Source organism: Malaclemys terrapin, chromosome 2, assembly GCF_027887155.1.
Source record: "Malaclemys terrapin pileata isolate rMalTer1 chromosome 2, rMalTer1.hap1, whole genome shotgun sequence".
Taxonomy (NCBI): domain Eukaryota; kingdom Metazoa; phylum Chordata; order Testudines; family Emydidae; genus Malaclemys; species Malaclemys terrapin.
The window spans coordinates 14,779,513-14,800,728 of NC_071506.1; the positions used below are offsets into that span (position 1 = coordinate 14,779,513).

At 42.4% G+C, this 21,216-nt stretch overlaps 1 protein-coding gene across 1 annotated transcript in view; it reads left to right on the forward strand.

The window, feature by feature from the left end:
• ZFAT (zinc finger and AT-hook domain containing) overlaps positions 1 to 21,216 on the forward strand; it is a 144,821-nt gene that overhangs the window by 14,194 nt on the left and 109,411 nt on the right. Inside the window, exons 2-3 of the mRNA XM_054020088.1 lie at positions 4,546 to 4,716; positions 16,848 to 17,111. Coding sequence (XP_053876063.1) covers positions 4,546 to 4,716; positions 16,848 to 17,111 — 435 coding nt within the window. The remainder of the gene's footprint in view (positions 1 to 4,545; positions 4,717 to 16,847; positions 17,112 to 21,216) is intronic.

Sequence of the window (21,216 nt, forward strand, 5' to 3'; positions counted from 1 at the left end):
CATAATATGCATTTTTAAAAATTGCCATAATATGTATGTGCTCAAGACTGCAGAGTGGCTGGGAAGGAGCCATACTGATCTTTTGAGAACACATTATGCGCTTTAAATAACTGCTTACATCCATAATCTAATGAAACATAATTTTAAGAGTTTTCCTGCAACATAAGGATGTTAAAGGAGTTGTAGATGTATGCTCTGTGCATTAGTTTGAAAATAACGCAACTATCTCCAAAGATGAGATAAGAGGATGCTGTCATTAAAAAAACAAAAAAACCCCACACAAAGACAAAACAAACACAACCCCCCTCCCCCCCCGCAAGAATAAAAGTAATGCACACACAAGTTCAGTAGCAGAGGGGAGGCTATCCAGTTTATTGCACTGAATGCAGCATGTATGATACTCCTGGGGGAATTCTGTGCCACTGCGCAATGCAGAATTTTGCAGAAATTAATGTTTTTTGCCCATCATTTCCTTTCCCTGTCATAAATGGGCTGCAGTGCTACTGGCTACCAATAGGGGACGCTGGACCTGGGAATGCGCAGCTCGCACGTAGAAGACATTGGTGGGGGAGGGCGGGGGGAGAGTAGAGAGTTCCTGGCAGCTGCAGTTACCCACATGCCCAGAGGGAAGGAGATGGTGGCGTGCAGGAAACTTCACACAAGCCTGGGACCCAGCAGCAGGCTGTTTTTCCCTCTGGATCTCTGGGTGATAGGGGGATGGGTATCTGGGCTTAGGGGGGTGTCATGGGTGGGCTCGGGGGAGGGGGGTAGGTGTCTGTCCTGGGGGACCATGGCTGGGCTCAGGGAGGGAGAGGGATGCTTGTCTGGTCTGGGGGGGGCGTGGCTGGACTCAGGTGGAGGGGTTGCGGGTGTTTGACCCCCTGGCTGGGCTCAGGGAGAGGGAGAGGAGGAGGGAGAGAAACAAGAACTGGGTTGTCATAGGGGTTTCTTTAACTCTCTATTCCTGGGGGAAATTTTGTGTTTGTCTTTATTGTTACAGACATACTTGTTGACCGGTAATTTGAAATAAATTACCAAAATAATTGAAACTGACATTATTATGTAGTGTTACTTCGACAAATAAAGTTTGCAGAATTTTAAAATATTGGGTGCAGAATTTTTAATTTTTTGGCTCAGAATTCCCCCAGGAGTAGTATGATTATCTGCCTTGTGGGCAGGTGGCATACATGTGCATTAGGGCCATGAGCTACTTGCACAAAGAGACTGAGTATGGGCTCTTGAGACCAGAGTGATGGAACTGGAAGAATTAAGGCAGATCGAGAAATACGTAGGAGAGACTTTCTGGGACACGGTAGAGCAGACCCACCCCAATCTGATGTTCTCTGTGCTTTTGAGGAAGATGAAAGTCTTGGAGAAGGAGAACATCAGGCTAGAGCGGAGGTAAATGATCCCATAGTTGGGACTCTCCTTGCAGATGATGTTATGGTATTCTCTTGCACTGAGGATACCTCTCCAGGGGAGGGAACCCCTGTTGTTAGGAAGAGCCAGGTAATAGTAATGGGGGATTCAGTTGTTAGAAATATAGATAGTTGGTTTTTGATGATCAAGAGAACAACATGGTGAATTGCCTGCTGGGTGCAAAGGTTGCAGACCTCTTGAGACCTCTAGACAGGCTTATGCTGGGAAGGAGCTGGTGGTCATGGTACACATAGGACCAGTGACGTAGAGAGGCAGGAGAGCGGCCCTGGAAGCCAATTTTAGGCTGCTAGATAAGAGATTAAAGACCAGGACCTCCATAATAGCATTCTCTGAAATGCTTCCATTTCCATGTGCTGGGCCAGTTAGATAGGCAGAACTGAAGGTCTCAATGTGTGGATGAGACGATGGTGATCAGAGGAGGGATTTATGTTGATTAGGAAGTGGGGAATCTTTTGGGAAAGAGGAGCCTATACAGGAAGGCTGGGCTCCACCTAAACCTGGGGTTCCCAAACTTGGTTCGTTGCTTGTTCAAGGTAAGCCCCTGGCAGGCCACGAGACACTTTGTTTACCTGAGCGTCCGCAGGTACGGCTGCTCACAGCTCCCAGTGGCCGCGGTTTGCCGTTCCAGGCCAATGGGAGCTGTAGGAAACGGTAAACAAAGTGTCTCACGGCCTGCCAGGGGCTTACCCTGAACAAGCTGCGAGCCAAGTTTGGGAACTCCTGACCTAAACCAAAACAGAACCAGACTGCTGGCATGTAAAGTTAAAAAGGTCATAGATAGGGCCCTACCAAATTCATGGTCCATTTTGGTCAATTTCACGGTCATAGGATTTTGAAAATAGTACATTTCATGATTTCAGCTATTTAAATCTGAAATTTCACGGTGTTGTAATTGTATGGGTCGTGACCCAAAAAGGAGTTGTTGGGGGGGGGGGGGGTGGCAAGGTTATTGTAGTGGTACTGCTACCCTTACTTCTGCGGTGCTGCCTTCAGAACAGGGCAGTTGGAGAGCAGCGGCTACTGGCTGGGAGCCCAGCTCTGAAGGCAGTGCCGCCGCCGGCAGCAGCGCAGAAATAAGGATGCCATGGTATGGTATTGTCACCTTTACTTCTGCACTGCTGCCTGCAGAGCTGGGCCCTCAGTCAGCAGCCGCCACTCTCCGCCCCCCCCCAGCTCTGAAGGCAGAAGCGCAGAAATAAGGGTGGCATGGTATGGCATTGCCATCCTTACTTCTGCGCTGCTACTGGCTGGGCATTGCCTTCAGAGCTGGGCGCCTGGCCAACAGCCACCACTCTCTGGCCACCCAGCTCTGAAGGCAGTGCAGAAGTAAGGGTGGCAATAACACGATCCCCTCTAAAGTAACCTTGTGATCCCCCGCAACTCCATTTTGGGTCAGGACTCCCAATTTGATAAACTCTGGTCTCGCCCGTGAAATCGGTATAGTACAGGGTAACAGCACACAAAAGACCAGATTTCATGGCGGGGAGACTAGATTTCATGGTCCATGATGCGTTTTTCATGGCCCTGAATTTGGTAGGGCCTAGTAGTAGAGGAGTTTTTAAACTAACAGCTAGGGCAGGGGCGGGCAAACTTTTTGGCCTGAGGGCCGCATCAAGTTTCGTAAATTGTATGGAGGGCCGGTTAGGGGAGGGGGTCGTGGCCCGGCCCCCATCTCCTATCTGCCCCACTCCCCCCAGGACTCCTGCCCCATCCAACCCCCCTGTTTCCTGACGGCCCCTCTGGGACCCCTGCCCCATCGACCCCCCCCACACACACCGCTCCCTGTCCCCTGACTGCCCCTGGACTCCCGCCGCTCCATCCAACCCCTCCTCTCATTCCTGACTGCCCCCCCGACCCCTGCCCCCATTCAACCCCTGTTCCTCCCCCGACCACCCCGACCCCTATTCACACCCCCACCCCCTGACCACCACCCTAAACTCCCCTGCCCTCTATCCAACCCCCCCTGCTCCCTGTCCCCTTACTGCGCTGCGTGGAGCACCGGTGGCTGGTGGTGCTACAGCCGTGCCGCCCGGCTGGAGCCGGGCCACGCTGCCGCCGCCACCACACAGCACAGAGCACTGGGTCAGGTTGGGCTTTGCAGCTGCATTGCCCCAGGAGCTCACAGCCCCGCCACCCAGAGCATTGCGCCAGCGGCGGAGCGAGCAAACTGAGGCTGTGGGCATGGGGGAACAGCGGGGGAGGGGCCAGGGGCTAGCTTCCTGGGCCAGGAGCTTGGGGGCCGGGCACGATGTGGCCTGCGGGCCGTAGTTTGCCCACCCCTGAACTAGGGGAAAGCTGACTGGTATGGAGAAGCTCATGGGGTGATCAATTGGACACAATAATACCAGGGTACAAAATAATAGTAATGACGGAATAGGTCGCATGGGAGGAGGATGGGGAGTGGCACTGTATGTGAAAGAAAACAGAGTCAAATATGGTAAAAATCTTAAATGAATCACACAGTACCATAGAGCTTGAAAAGTGTACCAAACACCTACCAATTGGAGGGTTAGACCTACTAGTTAGAGGCAGATACAAAGGATAAGTGAGTGGGAAGCGTCCAGGGAAGTGAGTGGGAGGTGAGGTCCAGGTATATAAACCAGGTGTGACGCTCAGCTTTCCTTGCCATACAGAGCTGTTAGTTGAGGGTAAAATGCTGGGATATTTATCAGGGTGCTGTCCCTGGAATCTGTTCAGGACACCATCTTGTATCATCTTTTGACTAGTAGATGTCTGATTTAACTTGAAGTGGAATCTCTCAGTGATACTGAAAAAGAAAAGGAGCTTTTATTTCTTTTGCCCCTTAGAAAGCCTCCTTGCTGGGGTGTGCGTGTGCATGCGTGTCCATCTGTCCATCCATCCATATCTCTCTCCTGGCTGTGAGGAGATGCGGGGAAAGTGTTGTCCTTTATTTTGCTCTTCACCTACCTAATGTTGTTGTTTTCTATGAAAATACTAATTTAAAACTATAATGCAGTCCTTCTCGCAGTTGGTGATTAGCTAGTTTGGGTAAACAAAATAAAAAAAAATAATCTGAGTGACTAGTAGGTTTTTAAGTAAACTGCTGATGTCAGAACTGTTAATGATTCTCTCTCTATTTTACAGGAATCCATTCCATCTTCATGTGTAAACTTTGTAACTTATTTTCACCGAATCAGTCAGAACTGTTGTCTCACGTCTCTGAGAAGCATGCAGAAGATGGGATTAATGTGGATGACATTGTTATTCCTCTCAGACCACTTACAGCACCCACAAATACAAGCAAAAGTGGAGAAGGTACTGGCACAAATTGACAGGGATGCAATTTCCAATTACCAATTTAATTTTTAAAAAATATGTGCTGTGATGACTAAACTGTGTATAGTTAGTTGCATGATTTGTTTCTGTAGAGATCAGTTTTCATTACTTAAAACTGAGTTTTGTTCAGTACAAAATAGATAGGAAAAGGGACTTGGAAAACCTTAACATGTGGTACAGGATGATTATATTGGTTTATTGATTTTAAATGTCAAGTGTTTCTGAGCCTCCTTCCTGAAGCTTTAATTTGGAGTTTTGTGACTAACATTGTCTAGCACTAACAGTGGAAACAGTTAAATTTGCCTAGGCAATCAGCCAGCATATCAGAAAAAAAGAATCTACAGACTTTGCCAAGGTGGCTGATTGAATGTTGCCTCAAGATGTCTGTCTAACTCTGTGTGAGTTCCATTTCAGATATCCTCACTCTATGCAAAGATGAAAATAGCGTGATTCATAATTTATAATTGTGCACATAGACACTAGTGCTATTAAATTAAGCCATCCAGTAGTCAAAGGTTGAATTAGTTACACAAAATAATTATCATCATCTACCCATGGTAATAAATGTAATTTCCTCCACTGCTGAGAGTAATTGCAAATCTTTGTGATAATGTGGGGGTTAAAATAATTCAGATTTCGTGATAACACATTCTTTCTTGAGCCCTAGCGGACAACTGGTTTATATTTTTGGCTAATCCTTTATTTTACTGAATCACTAAGATTTTGTGAATACCTTGTCATGTGATTGCTAAATTCTGTCCAGAGTATATTTAAAAACCATATTTTAAAAAAAATACTGAAGCCAGTTTAATACTTTTCATATCTATAGTATATGCATATGGTAGGTCTTCATTTACTAATTAGCAGTCTGGATTGATGGCTTTATAATTGTGTTAAATCTACACAGAGTGAAGATCTCAGGCATGCAGAATACATCTTCCTTTGTCATAGTTTTGTACCCAGTAACCCTTCACAAATTGTAGACAGTATCTCTGAAAAACAGTGAAACTTACGTCCATTTTGCAATACATATGTATTTTTTAGTACAGTACACCTCTACCCTGATATAACGCTGTGCTCGGGAGCCAAAAAATCTTACCGGGTTATAGGTGAAACCGTGTTACATTGAACTTGCTTTGATCCACCGGACTGCACAGCCCCGCCCCCCTGGAGCACTGCTTTACCACGTTATATCTGAATTCGTGATATATCGGGTCGCGTTATATCAGGGTAGAGGTTTAGTTTTGTGTGGCAGGGAATGTCTGCATTTTGTCTTCTAAGGAGCTAAACACACTCTCATTGCTTAACAAATAATACGTAATAAATAAAGAGGTATCAGACTTATTCAGACTTATGCAGCTTTACTTAAGAAATGTTACCATTACTACTTTGCATATCTAATTATGAGGAAAAGTAACAGCTGTGCTATTTTTTAAAGTTGTCTTCTCATAAAGCTGTCTGAATAATTCTTTTCTGTTAGCCTTAATTTGCTCTATCTAGACCATATGGCTGCAGCTTTTTCAAATTACATATAACAACTCCTACCACCCATAAGACTATTTCAGTCTTCTTAAGTGAGTTCCCCACAACTTAAAAAGATTTTCAATCCATATAAGTATTTGCTCCTCTACTGTATTTAGCACAGTCTTTTTGTTGTTGTTTCCAGTAGTCTGTTGGAAAACGTAGGATATTTATAGCACTCTTCACTGGAGTGATGTAAGGGATTGTGTGGGAAATATTCCTTCATGACATTACGTTTTCCTCTCCTGTAGAGAAATGTACAGTGGACAAGGGAGTGAACACTTTTTTCTTATAAAATTCTGTTCAGTAAGCCCTGATGTGCTTCTCTTCTGTGTAGTTCAACCAGGTTAATACTATAACAGATGTGATTGGGTATGACTGAGGGCTGGTAATCTAGAAATGACAATCTCTTTTAAGAGCTTGTTGAGTGGTATACAATAACATTGTACTTTGCTAGACAGCATGGTCTGTATTGTAAGGATAGGAAAAAAACAAGGTTATTACAGGTACCTGAGTTGGTGAATGTTGAGGTTTTATTGAAGCCCTTTTAGGAGTTCTATCTGAGGAATAATTAATGTTTTTGTAGCATTATGAAACTGTAAAATACTAGGTAAGTGCTAAATATTATTGTTGTTGTTGCTCCCTATCTCAATTTTACCAGATATACGTGCTTTTAGTCGTTAGATCATGCTGCCTTCAACAATTGGTTAATCTTAACCATTTTTATCTTCAGTAATACTGATTTTACATTTTTATATCACCTCTTGTTCAAATGAGTCCCAATACACTTTGACAACTGTTGCTATTGATAATACAGATTACTCATAAATATTGCTGTGTCCAACACTGAAGTACAGACATCTGACATGGAAAATGGCAGCCATTTAAGTAAGCCTGCATGACCGATTAGGATACACTGCTTCTTTTGAATGCAACACCCTCTCTAAATTTATCTTTAAGGCCACCATCTTCTGCTCTATGGGAGAGGTATCATGTAAGTATTTTGTATCACGCCTGGTGCTCTGGGGCCTCTGTTCTGCAAATATAAATATTAAATTATAAGAAGAAGATAAGCTTTTCCAATTGAAACTCCTGGGGGAATTTAGATGAGGCAGAACACATACTGCCCACATTGGGATTTGGCCAGGATTCTTGAGTTAACACTAATAAACTTACAAAAAGTGAAGTGCAATCTTCTTCTAGCAAAAGGTCAGGGCCTCTTATTTTTTGTCTCCTTTGAAAGACACCCTCTGCCCTTCTAACACCACGCTGAGGTGTTTGTTCATACCAACTCAAGAAAGAATGCCATCTGATGAATCACCAGGATCGTTTTCTATATTACCTAACCCTGCTTAGGCTGATATCCTTGAACTGCCACTGCATCAACATGGTTGGTGGTATAAGGGGATGCAGGGTCAGATTGTCACTACGTAATCTACATATTACATAGGATTGAAAGAGGGGTGAGCGGTAGAGACAGAAGGAATGAAGAATAAACTGATTGCATCTAAAATGCACAGTCTTTTAATCCATTCATTAAACCGTCCCACTCAGAACAAAAAAAAAAAAAAAAAAAAAACTTTTCTCCCAAGGCTTCTGCTCTTTGGTGCACAACTGATTTTTGGTTAAACTTTCTTTCTTGTTAAGTTGTATGGTACCATGTAATTCTGTGCTAAAATAATACATGTCTATATACAAATTGCCACATATATGTAGTATAAAGAGGTTGGTACATCCAAAATATTTCACTATTGAGTGGGTTGGGGGTAGGGACGGGGCTAGTCTTGGAGATAGTCAAGAGGGTACTTCCTGGAATTTTTACAGTGTTCTGTATAATTTGAGTCTGTACTAGGGAAACTTCAAGGGAATAATTTTAAAATATTTTTTTCTGAACAATAACACAAGGGGCTCATCAATAGTAATCTTTTGGACAGCACTGTACACATGTTCTGAATTTTTTCAGACAATTGATCATTAAATTGACTCATTTTAAGAAGCCTGTGTGAATAATTGCTAGGAAACAGCAGTCTAAAAATAGTTTTATGTGATTTATTCCATTAGTGTCTTTTTAAGTGTCATCTTTTTATTTTTTTTTTGGTCCGTGGGGATTTAATTATATATCATGGAATGTCTTCCCAACATGTTCTCATCTGCATCCAATACTGATCAGCATGAAGATTGCTCTGGAGAAGCTTGTGGTATAGGGTAGAAATCATCAGAAATAGCTATGGATTTTTAATGAGATATTATTGGGGGTATTTTAAGGGATGCCATTGTCTTGATTTAAAAAAAAAAAAAATACTAATTTAAAAATGTTCCAAATTCTCCTTGAACACCCTTTAAATAAAATGTCCAGATTTTAAATAAATAAAATGTTAAATGATCTCTCTGTTCCCCTGTTGATGTTAAGTATCTTTTACAGCAAAGGTTAAAACTTGACTGACTGTTATGCTGGTGGTAGAATGCAGCTGACTCTATATAAAGTGATGTCAAATGCACGAAAGAAAAAGATTTTCTATTTTTTTAATTTGTTATAGCAATGTTGGTGTAGGTGCAACATTATGAATGGTAAAGGGCCAGTGTAGTCAGAGAGACATTTGGAATTTTTGTCTAAGTGACAGCAGCATTATTCAACACCACGCTTAGACAAAGATAACTCATACTGGATAACTTTTTGAAATACAGCCTTTTTAGGAAACAATGAAGTGGGAAGGGAGAAGGGGAAAGCTCTTACAGACATCTAAAGCCTCTCAAATTTTCCAGGTAATGATTAATTCATTTAAACCAAAATCTGTGTCAGCCCTCACATTCCAGGTATTCTGCCACCAAGAAATTATCAACAGCCCCATAAAAATATTTGGGAATCTCTGCAAATCGAGTCCCATCTTCCTTGATGGGGAAGGGACGTTGAAGCCTCATTTGCAGGGAGAGTGCTTGACCTTACCCACAAACCCCTTGTCTCATGCATCAAATCATTACCTTAAAGGCAGTCCTGCATTCCAGAGGCAGGAACTACCACCAGACCTCTAAAGAGTTAACTACTTAGTATCATTTTTTAAAAGTAAATGTAAATTTAAAGAAAGCAAGGAGAATAAAATGCATCTCTTAAAATATTAGTCGTCCAAGAAGAGTTGCCCCTCTTTCACCTACTGCTTGTCTCACTTGATTTCTTTTTGGATAACATGCTTAATAAGGTTTTGTATAATATCCTGAAGGTGGTGACTGTTATGGAAGAACAGTAAAAGCCTTATGGAAAGAGAGAAATGTAGCTTTATTAACATATTAAATCTCTACACTTACTTATTCCATAGTAACTTAAGCTTTATCCAAATCTATATTCAGTGTTTTAGGTTTGACACATTAGGCCCATGAAGACCTTTTTATCAATAGATACAAGGAGAAATTTATTCATTTATTTTTTCCTGGTGGCACGTTTAACTTATTTAACTCAAGGGGCCAAATACTGATTGCTACACTTTGTCTCAACTGACATGACCAGGACTGGCTCCAGGGTTTTGGCCGCCCCAAGCAGCCAAACAAACAAAACAAAAAAAAGCCGCAATCGCGATCTGCAGCGGCAATTCGGCGGAAGGTCCTTCGCTCCGAGCAGGAGTGAGGGACCGTCCGCCGAATTGCTGCCGAACAAGTGGACGTGCTGCCCCTCTCTGAAGTGGCCGCCCTAAGCACCTGCTTGGTAAGCTGGTGCCTGGAGCCGGCCCTGGACATGACCATTAAAGGTTATGTGTGGAGGTACACGGAAAATTTTGAGGGCCTCCAAACTGCCTGTCTTTTCTTGACTGGTCATTTTTAATTATTGGAAAAGCTGTATTTTCACTTGATTTGGATAACCTAAACCTTCAGAACACTGACGGTCAAGAGCTGTTGAAGGTAATGTGCAAGAGTAATTTTTTGCCCTATTTACAATGTGGTTTTCTGGGCTGTGCTTAACAGCTGATGCTTGAAGTGCTTAGGTACTCAGTGAAGACTTTACTGCATTCCTTAAACAGTCAAAACTGCAACTAAACACAATGTTTTCCTCTTCCTTTGAAAACAATAAAATGATTACTGCTATTCTGTATTTCCTTCTTGCTCTTTTTTGGATTTTGAATAAGATGCCTCCTTGTCCTTCCATATATTCTTTTGTTCTTTCTTTCCCTCTTCTCTTCCCCCACTCCCTCCCATTCTCTGTGAGTTTGTTTATTAATTATTTTTCAGATGGCCTAGATTAATCTATTTCATGAGGTTTTTGCCCCATGATATTTGAAAATCATCATGATTGTCCTTTTAGCATCTCCTTTTTATGTCATTTAAAAATTTTACATTTACATGTCAGTCTCAATTTTTCACATAGAGGAAGGGCTATTGACTTAAACAAATACTTGATAAAGAGCTTAGATGACAATCTTAGTTATTAATACCATTTTGTGAAAGTTTTTGGAAGGAGAGCAGTGGAAATCAAAATTTCTCTATAATGAGCTCAGTTCAGATTTAACCTTTGGAATCTATTTTAGCTTGAATGATACTCTAAATGTCCTAATTAAAACCAATGGAACTGCAGCAACTAATTTACTACTTTGCACTTCTCCTTCTGCAACCACAAAGCTTTTATTTTATGGCTTTTCCCTCTGCTTTGGTCATGTACAGCTTCAAAGTAGAGGTGGAAAGAGAAATAGCAGTAGATGTGTAAAATTCCAAGCAGAATAATCTAACAGATTATTCCTTTTTTTTTCTTCCCCACAACAGCATGAAGAGAATAGCAAGATTTTTGAAACAACATATCTAAATTTAGAGACTTAAAATTAAGGAACCTCTCCAGTATTGCCTCCATAAATGTATCTAAAATCCTTCATGCATCTTTTTTGTTTGCTTGCTTTCCCTGAACACTTAAACTAAGATTATTGGCACAATATAAGATTTTTTTTGGGTGCTGGTTCATTGTTCTCTTATCTGTGATATTTTAAAGATCACTGGCTGTGCTTTTATGCCCCCTTTATTGCATTTGTCACAAGTCAAAGTTACTGTGTGCTATAATAAAACTCTGAATACTCGTCTAACACTTCCATTAATTCCAGAGTGCTGAAGAAGGCTCCACTTGTTGTAATGTTGTTTCTAAATGGCACAAGGTGAACTCTTCCAGACACACTCTGATTTTTCCCTAACTCCCAAGAACCTTTCTTGTCTGGTCCATGAATCCTGCTGAGAAGTACAGTAGATAGAGGATTTTTTTGAGTCTGATTCTTTCCCAGATGCTCCTGCCCTTATATCCAGAGTCCTCTCAAGATTCAGACGGGATATAACACCCTATCATATGCTCCTCCTCTCTGTTAGCATCACTTTGGGTAATCTCACCTCGTGTCAAGCTAGCCCCACTGTTCTGGGAAAAGAAATCGACAACCTAAAAATATAAGTGCTGCCATACTGGGTCAGATCATGGTCCATCTTGCCCAATATCCTGTCTCCGACAGCGGTCTGTACCAGAGCTTCAAGGGGAGTGTACAGAACAGGATAATAAGGGAATGCTTCACCACTGTCTTCCACTCCTCCAGGGAGTCAGAGGTTTACAGTTGCCTTGAGAATGGGATTGCTTTGCTGACCATGTTGGCTAATTGACCTATCCTCCGTGAATTTAGCTATGCTTAGTTTTTTAACCCAGTTATACTTTTGGCCATCACAGTATCCCATGGCAATGAGTTCCACAGGTTAGTTGTGTGTTGTGTAAATAAGTACTTCCTCTTGTTTGTATTAAACTTGCTGCCTATTTAATTTCATTGGGTGACCCCTGGTTTTTGTATTGTGGAAAAAAAGGTAAATAACATTTCTATAAGCTTTTTCCACATCATTCATGATTTTACAGAACTCTGTCGTATCCACCCTTGAGTTTTGACTTTTCTAAGATGAACAGCACTAATCCTTTTAGTATCTCTTCGCATGGAAGCCTTTCCTTACCCTTAGCCCTCTTTGTTGCCCTTCTGTGAACGTTTTCCAGTTATACTATATCCTTTTTGAGATGGGGTGACCAGAACTGGACACAGTATTCAAGATATGGGCACACTGTAGATTTATCTAGTGGCATTATGATATTTTCTGTTTTCTATCTATCCCTTTCCTAGTAGTTGCTAGCATTCTGTTAGCTTTTTTAACTGCCACTTTTTTGACACTGTAGATATGTATTCAGAGAACTGTTCACGATGACTTCCAGACCTTTTTTGAATGGCAACATCTAATTTAGACCCCATTGTTTTGTATGTATAGTTGGGATTATTTTGTCCAACGTGCATTACTTGCACTTATCAACATTGGGCAACAAAATGTAGATGAAATGCAGTCGCCCAGTTTTGTTAAATACCCTTTTAACTCTTTTTAGTCAGCTTTGGACTTAACTATCTTGAATAATTTTGTACTGCTGCAAGCTTTGCCAATTCACTGTTTACCTCCATTTCCAGACTATTAGTGAATATGTTGAAGAGGACTGGTTCCAGTATAGATCCTTGGGGGACCCCACTGTTCACCTCTCTCCATTGTGAAAGCCAATCATTTATTCCTACCCTTTGTTTCCTATCTTTCAACCTTGAGAGGAGCTTCCCTGTTATCCCATGACTGCTTAGTTTGCTTAAGAGTCTTTGGTGAGGGACCTTGTCAAAGACTTTCTGAAAATCCGAGTACACTGTATCGACTGTATGACCCTTATCCACCAGCTTGTTGACACCTTCAAAGAATTTTAATAGATCGATGAGGCATAGCTTCCCTTTACAGAGGCCGTGTTGACTCTTCTTCAACAAATCATGTTGATCTATGTTGATTATATAAGAATGAATTGATAATTCTTTTATTTACTATAGTTCCAGCTAACTTGCCTGGTACTGAAGTTAAGCTCACCAGCCTGTAATCATCAGGATCTCCTCTGGAGACCTTTTAAAAAAATCAGTGTGCCTGCTAAACCCAGGATTGTGAGTTCAATCCTTGAGGGGGCCACTTAGGGATCTGGGGCAAAATCAGTACTTGGTCCTGCAAGTGAAGGCAGGGGACTGGACTCGATGACCTTTCAAGGTCCCTTCCAGTTCTAGGAGATGGGATATCTCCATTAATTTTTACCTTCCAGTCATATGGTACAGAGGCTGAGTTCAGTGATAGGTCACATACTACAACTAGTAGTTCTACAGTTTCATATTTGAGTTCCTTTAGAATTCTTGGGTGAATACCATGTGGTCCTGGTGACTTATTACTGTTCAGTTTGTTCAAAAATGTCTTCTATTGACAGTTCAATTTGGGACAGTACTTCAGATTTATTGCCCCAAAAGAATAGCTCTGATCTGTGTATCTCCCTAACATCCCCTACGGTGAAGACCGATGCAAAGAATTATTTCAGCTTTTCTGCAGCGGCCTTGTCTTTCTTGAGTGTTCCCTTAACATCTTTGTCATCTAGTGACCACACTGCCTGTTCGGCAGGCTTCCTGCTTGTGATGTACAGTGAAACCCCACTATACCGCGATGTTTGGGGTCCAAAAAATTTCATCGTGCTAAATGCGGGGTCGCAGTATAGCGGGGTTTCAAGTCCGTCAGTGGTCCCCATGGCAGTGCATTGATGTGCGCTGCCTAGTACCCCTAGTGCCCAGCAGGGGAGAGAAGCTGCGGCCCCGCGCCTGCTGGGGACAGTGAGCACCGGTGCCTGCAGCCCTGTTGTTCTCTGTCCCTGGCAGGCGCGGGGCCACGGCTTCTCTCCGGCTTCAAGAGGAGCCGCGGCCCCGCGCCTGCCGGGGACAGAGAGCTCCAGGGCTGCAGGCGCCGGTGCTCTCTATCCCCGGCAGGTGCGGGGCCGTGGCTCCTCTCTGGCTTGCAGAGAAGCCGGACCCCGCGCCTGCCGGGGATAGAGCTCCAGGGCGGCGGGGTCCTCCCCGCCCACAGTTCCTCCCCTTTCTGCTCCTTCCCTGGGGTGCCACTCAGGGTCCCCCCATTCCACACCCTCCCCCAACTGCAGCTCCTCAACCCGTTTGCTACTTTATGTCCTCCCCACCCCCCACTGCAGCCTCAAAACCGGAGATACCCTGTTCCCCCGTCACAGCCTGAGGCCACAGTGGGGAGTGAGTGCCCCCCCAAGCTGTGAGGCTGCCTCCTGGGGCCACAGTGGTGGGGGGTCCCAGTGCTCGGGCTTCTGCCGGGGATGGGTTGGAGCACTGGGGGCTTCCCCTGCCCCCTCCCCACCTTCTGCTGGGGACACCGTCAGGGAGGAGCGGAGGGCCCCCAGTTGACCACTGCCCCTGGGTGCTTCCGCAGCGCTCTGGCGGTTTTTTCTTTTTTGCGCTTCCGCGGTGCTCCGGCTCCCCCCCCCTCCCTTTTTTTTTTTTTTTTTTTTTGCTTGGGGCAGCTGGAGCCACCTTATGACCGCGTTACATCCGAATTCGCGTTATCGCAGGGCACATCATACCGGGTTTTCCCTGTACTTTAAAAAAAATTCTTATTGTTAATTTTTGTGTCTTCAGCAAGTTGATTCTCAGATTCTTTTTAGGTCTCCCTTACAATACTTTTACATGTTACTTGTCAGAGTTTGTGCTGCTTTCTATTTTCCTTATAAGGATTTGACTTCCAAATTTTAAAGGATGCTTTTTTACCTCTTATGGCCTCTATTACTCTGCTGTTTAGCTATGGTGGCAGTCTTTTGGTCTTCCTACTGTCTTTTTTAATTTGGGGTCTACTTTTAATCTGAGCCTCTGTTATGGTGTTTTTAAGTAGTCTCCATGCTGCTTGCATGTATTGTACCCTTGGGACTGCTCTTTTTAACTTCCATCTAACTAGCATCTTCATTCTTGTATAGTTACCCTTTTTAAAGTTAAATGTTACTGTGGTGGGCTCTTTTAGTATCATCCCCTCTACAAGGATGCTAAATTTAATTAAATTATGGTCACTATTACTGAGCATTTCAGCTATAGTTACCTCTTGGACGAGATTCTGTGGTTCACTTAGGACCAAATCAAGAATTGCTTCTCCCCCTTGTGGGTTCCAGGCCTAGGTGCTCCAAGAAGCAGTCATTTATGGTGTCTAGACATTTTATCTTTGCATTACATCTTGCAGTGGCATTTACTCGATCAATATGGAGATAGTTGAAATCGTCCATTTTTATTTTGGTTTCTGGTTATGTAGCTAATCTAACCTCCCTTAGCATTTCACAATCACTGTCACCATCGTGGTCAAGTGGTCGGTAGTATATTCCTGCTGCTATATCTTCAAGCATGGAATTTCTGTTCATAGGGATTCTGTGCTTCAGTTTGATTCATTTCAGATTTTCACCTTATTTGACTATGCTTTTTTAAACATACAGTGCCACTCCCACACCAGCATGATGGACTCTGCCATTCCGATATACTTTGTACTCTGGTATTACCATGTCCCATTGATTATCCTCATTCCACCAAATTCCTGCGATGCCTATTATAACAATATCCTCCCTATTCTTCCCCAGACAGTACTGTATGTAGAACTGGGTAGGGCTAGAAGACCACATCCAGCAGGGGAGACATAGAGGGGCTATGATGTGTGGCTAGCGTGAAAGAAATCCCCTTAAAGTAGTACCCGAGTGCCCCCACCACCCAATGGATTACCAGACATTTTTCCTCCACAGTGGAGTACCTAGTTTAATTAGGTAAAATTTCCTAATGAGGATATGGGTGCTTCTGGTGTGGTCAGACTGTAAGAGGATGGCTCCAAATGCCCTCTTGAGGTAACCAGAGTGGTGAAGAAAGAAATCCAAGCAGTAAATATGATTTCAGGGAGGAAGGGTTCCTTTTTTTTCTCGCTCTTTTCCAGTGCTAATACTCCTCATTCAGGTATCTAACTTCAAAAATAAAAAGGTACTCAAGAAGCCTAAACTATATGGTAGTTATTTAGCTTTGTGAAGGGCTTCTGGTTTTAACATTTTCCAGTGTTTGCTAAGAAGAGAGTATTTAAGTGGGGGAGAGGGGGAAATAAATTTTAATCTCCTTGCCAACAAGATTTTTTTTTTTTACTTCTTCCATTCACGTTTGGTTATAATTATGAATCATGAGAGTAATTAAAGAATAGTTGTGCAATTTATTCTAAAGCAATAAGCTTTTTATAAAAAAAAAATTGACTTACAGTTAAGTAGCCTTTCTTTTTCTGAACACTTTTCAAAGAATTTACTTACGCAATTTCTTTGAACATAATATAAATTAAAATGAGATTTAGGCAAGGACTAGAACTTGTGATCTGTGAAGTGCCAATCAGAAAACACAGAGCAGAACAACTTTCTAGAAGGAATGCACACACTGATAAAATAACATGCTGCAATTTAAAGGAATGCCTACATTTTAATTTTTGAAATGTATAGTCATTTGAATTTGGTATCAAGAATACAAAGTGTTCTTGCTTTGCAGCTGGCAGATATACCATCAAATGTCACTCCTTAAAAAAGAAAAGTCTGAGTGTGAAACTTTAACAGTGCTTTCACATTTCAAAGGGAGAAGCTCTTGAACTTTATTTAGCATTTTCCGTTTTCAAGGAGCTGTACAGACATTAATTAATCCTCCCAATAATCCTGCAAAATTGCATTACAGCTTCTTTTCAATTTTCCTATATAGAGCTTCTTGTAGTGAAGAGAAAAAGGGGCAGGCCAAAAGGGTCAACTAAGAAGTTCTGCGCAGATGAAGAATCAGCAGAAAACAGTAACTGCATTCCAAGCGAGGAAACACAACAAGGGCCAGAGGAAGGAACAGAATTGGCTGAAGTTTTACCAGGAAACTTGGAATGCCGGAAATGTAGTCGGAAGTTCTCTAACCCACGTCAGCTAAGAAAACACATCTGCATCATTGTTTCAAATGAAGGAGAGGAAGAAGGAGATCCAGGTAAGCAAATGTCTTACAAAAGGACATGTAACCATGTGGACCAATCTTCTTCCCTTTGAATATGATATGGTAGATAAAACTCCTAATACTAGACTGTATTGTTTTTAAATTAGAGTGGAATACTGGGTTTAGATTTTGTTTTCCATTTAGACTTCTATCTACTTGATAATCCCTTCAAGTCATTATGTGGTGGGCACCTGCTGATGATGACTGAAGCAGAGATTCTTCTTCAAGTGCTTGCACATGTCCATTCCACCTAAGGTGTATGCTCCAGTGCACTGTAGCTGGAGAAGGTTTTCCCATAGTGGTAGCTATCGGGGTTGCACCTGCACCCTCTGCATGCTTGTGCTGCTAACTGAGGGCAAAAAGGGAAAGAGCCATCCTGATTCCCTCAGCTCCTTCTCATCACCCATGATTGGTGGTTGGAGTCTGTGTGTATACTTGCTGCACTCTTTTGTCTGTCTTCTTTTAAAGAAAGTTTTTCTACCCCTTAGTGTACATAGTTTGTTAGTCAGTGGATTATTGTGATAGCAGTACTCATTTTAGACATTTGTTTCAATTTATATATATAAAATATTTTGGCTTTAAGCTTGGTACCAGGCTCGTCTTTGTCCCTGGGATTTAAGTGCTGTTCTGATGTAACAAATTTATGCCAGTCATTCTAGCTGTTTAAAGGGTTTAGGAGAGGCTCGCATAAGGCATAAGTACCCTTTCTATAGAGGGTTTAAGACCAGGTCTAAGAAGTTGAGTGAAATTCGACTTTGGCATCTCCTGATGGAGGCAGCTTTGCATCCCCACTTGGAACCCAGCCGCTCAGTAGCAGGGGTTCAGACTCCATCTCGGAGTGCACTATCAGACTCGGTGGGCTCACTTATCAGAGGGAGCTAGAGAGAAGATGTGATCCTTTTCCAGTTTCATGAAGTGCCAGAAGTCAGGTATTTCAAGTTCCTCTAGCCAGAAGTCCACCTCTTCTTTGAGTCTCCATTAGGCACCTCGCTCTCAAAGAAGAAGTCTGGTACTGAGGATAGAACTAAATCAGACCAAGCTAGCCGCTCCCTGGTACTATATTCATCATCTAGCAGTGTAGAGGTGTAGTTTCCGGCACCTCTTTCAGTATCATTGAGACAGACTCTATTGCCAGAACCTTCTACAGCTTCAGCTTAGTCTGTGGTACACTCTATGCTCTCGGTACCAACAACTCTTGAGTCTTACATGGTGACTGGGGACCGCCTTTGACTCTTGGTTCAGGATTCATTGCTGATGCAGGAGGAGGTTCATGCCCGTCCCTGTTGTACAAGCCCCGTTACTGGGATAATCTTTGGCACCCACACTTTCAGTGCCATGAGGGTCTGGGCGCTTGCTGGATGCTCTATAGTGCAGCAAGGCAGATGTACGGTATCTACTGGAGGCTTCTCATAGAAGTGTCTGTGACGGGTTGGATCACAGAAATCCCTTTGGGAGCTGCCACCTAATGTACCTAGACTACTTCTATTCCTGTTTTCCCTGCCAGCTTAGGACTCCAGCACCCTGTCTTGCTGAGCCAGACACTCCCGTCTGCTCCAACACAGACCCAGGGTCTGAATTGCTTGCCCCAAAGCTGCAGGTTTACCTGAAAACAGCTCACAGAAGTGTGCTTGTCTTTAGCACTCAGATGCCCAACTCCCAATGGGGTCTAAACCCAGATGAATCCGTTTTACCCTGTATAAAGCTTATACAGGGTAAACTCATAAATTGTTTGCCCTCTAGAACACTGATAGAGAGATGCACAGTTGTTTGCTCCCCCAGGTATTAATACATACTCTGAGTTAATTACTAAGTAGAAAGTGATTTTATTAAATACAGAAAGTAGGATTTAAGTGGTTCCAAGTAGTAACAGACAGAATAAAGTAAGTCACCAAGCAAAATAAAATAAAATGCGTAAATCTATGTCTAATCAAACTGAATACAGATAATCTCACCCTCAGAGATGCTTCAGTAAGCTTTTTCTCAGACTGGACACCTTCCAGGCCTGGGCACAATTCTTTCCCCTGGTCCAGCTCTTGTTCCAGCTCAGGTGATAACTAGGGGATTCTTCATGATGGCTCCTCTCTCCCTCTGTTCTCTTCCACCCCTTTTATATATCTTTCGCATAAGGCGGGAACCCTTTGTCCCTCTGGGTTTCCACCCTCCCCCCACTGGAAAAGCACCCAGGTTAAAGATGGATTCCAGGTCAGGTGACATGATCACATGTCACTACAAGACTTCATTACCCACTTGCTAGCACACACATATACAGGAAGACTAACAGGTAAACACAGCCATCTGCAGACAATGGTCCTGGTTAATGGGAGTCATCAAGATTACAAACCTCTATTAATGGCCCACACTTTGCATAATTACAGTAGGCCCTCAGAGTTATATTTCATATTTCTAGTTTCAGATACAAGAGTGGTACATTTATACAAATAGGATGATCACACTCAGTAGATTATAAGCTTTGTAATGATACCTTACAAGAGACCTTTTGCATGAAGCATATTCCAGTTACATTATATTCACTTCTTATTATGTTTTTATAAAACCATATAGACTGCACAACGTCACAGTGTCCACATCTCGTTGGTCGGTTTAAGTCCTGGTCCCTTTCCACTCCACCTGATACCGTACCACCTTGGCCTTTGGACTATGCTTACTCCTCTTCAGTCAGAGGTGGGATTTATGCATCAGGAGCCCATTAAAGAAGGTCTACAGCCTCTCCTCTTACCTCTTTATGCAAGTCAAGATCTCAGTACTGTCATTCTTATAGAAGCAAGCCCAGGAACAGGATGCATTGGTGTTGGGACCTGGTACTATATCAGGTCCAACAGTGACTCTTTTGGACTCCTTGGAGATTTTCTCTGGACTTAGGTCCTCATTGTGTAGATTGCAGACATTTTATAGAACAAAGTATGGAACGTGAAGTGCCTCTTGTGATAAATTGTATAGATTTCCAGAAGGCTTTTGACGGTGCACTAGGAGAAAGTCTTGGAAGAATTGGGGCATATTATGGAATACTTGCAAAAATAATTAGCATAATCAAGAATATATGATAATGCTGCATGTGCAGTCAGAGATGGTGACAGCATCACTTAATGGTTTGCAGTGACAAGTGGACTAAGGCCAAGGGTGTATTATATCCCCAATATTGTTTGGACTGGTCATTGACTATATGGGGGTCGGCAACCTTTCAGAAGTGGTGTGCCAAGTCTTCATTTATTCAGTCTAATTTAAGGTTTCGCGTGCCAGTAATACATGTTAACGTTTTTAGAAGGTCTCTTTCTATAAGTCTATAATATATAACTAAACTATTGTTGTATGTAAAGTAAATAAGGTTTTTGAAATGTTTAAGTCCTGGTCCCTTGCTTAAGCTTCATTTAAAATTAAATTAAAATGCAGAGCCCCCCCGGACCGGTGGCCAGGACCCAGGCAGTGAGAGTGCCACTGAAAATCAGCTCGCGTGCTGCCTTTGGCACGTATGCCATAGGTTGCCTACCCCTAGACTATATCATGAGGAAAATAACTGCAGAAGGCAACCAAGGAATTTTATGGACAAATGATAAAGTACATTTGGATGACCTGATTTTTGCTGATGACATTGTCTTGCTTAGTTCAACACATTGCTTAATGGAAGAAAAGACACCATATATACAGCAAAATAAGTAGGTTTGTTCATCAACAATGGAAAGACAAAATGTATGGCTATCAATGTCCCAAAAGTAACCATTAGTGTGGCTGAAGAAACACTCAATGAAGTAAGTAATTTTCTCTATGTAAGGAATGAGATGTACATTGACAGCGACGTCACACTAGAGTCAAGTAACGAACATCAAAAACAACAAACAACTTCCATAAACTTGAGAAGATTTGGAAAAGTAGCATGATTGGCACTGGCACAAAAATGATTTTTTATTTATTTATTTATTTATTTATTTTAAACACCAGCATCATGTCTGCCCTCCTTTATGGAGCAGAGTCAAGAAAAACTGCAAAAGAAATTGATGAGAAGATCAACTCACTCCAAAGTAAATGTCTGCGGAAGATCTTCAGAGACTATTGGAAAGTGTTTCTTGCAACGTCAGAAATTCTA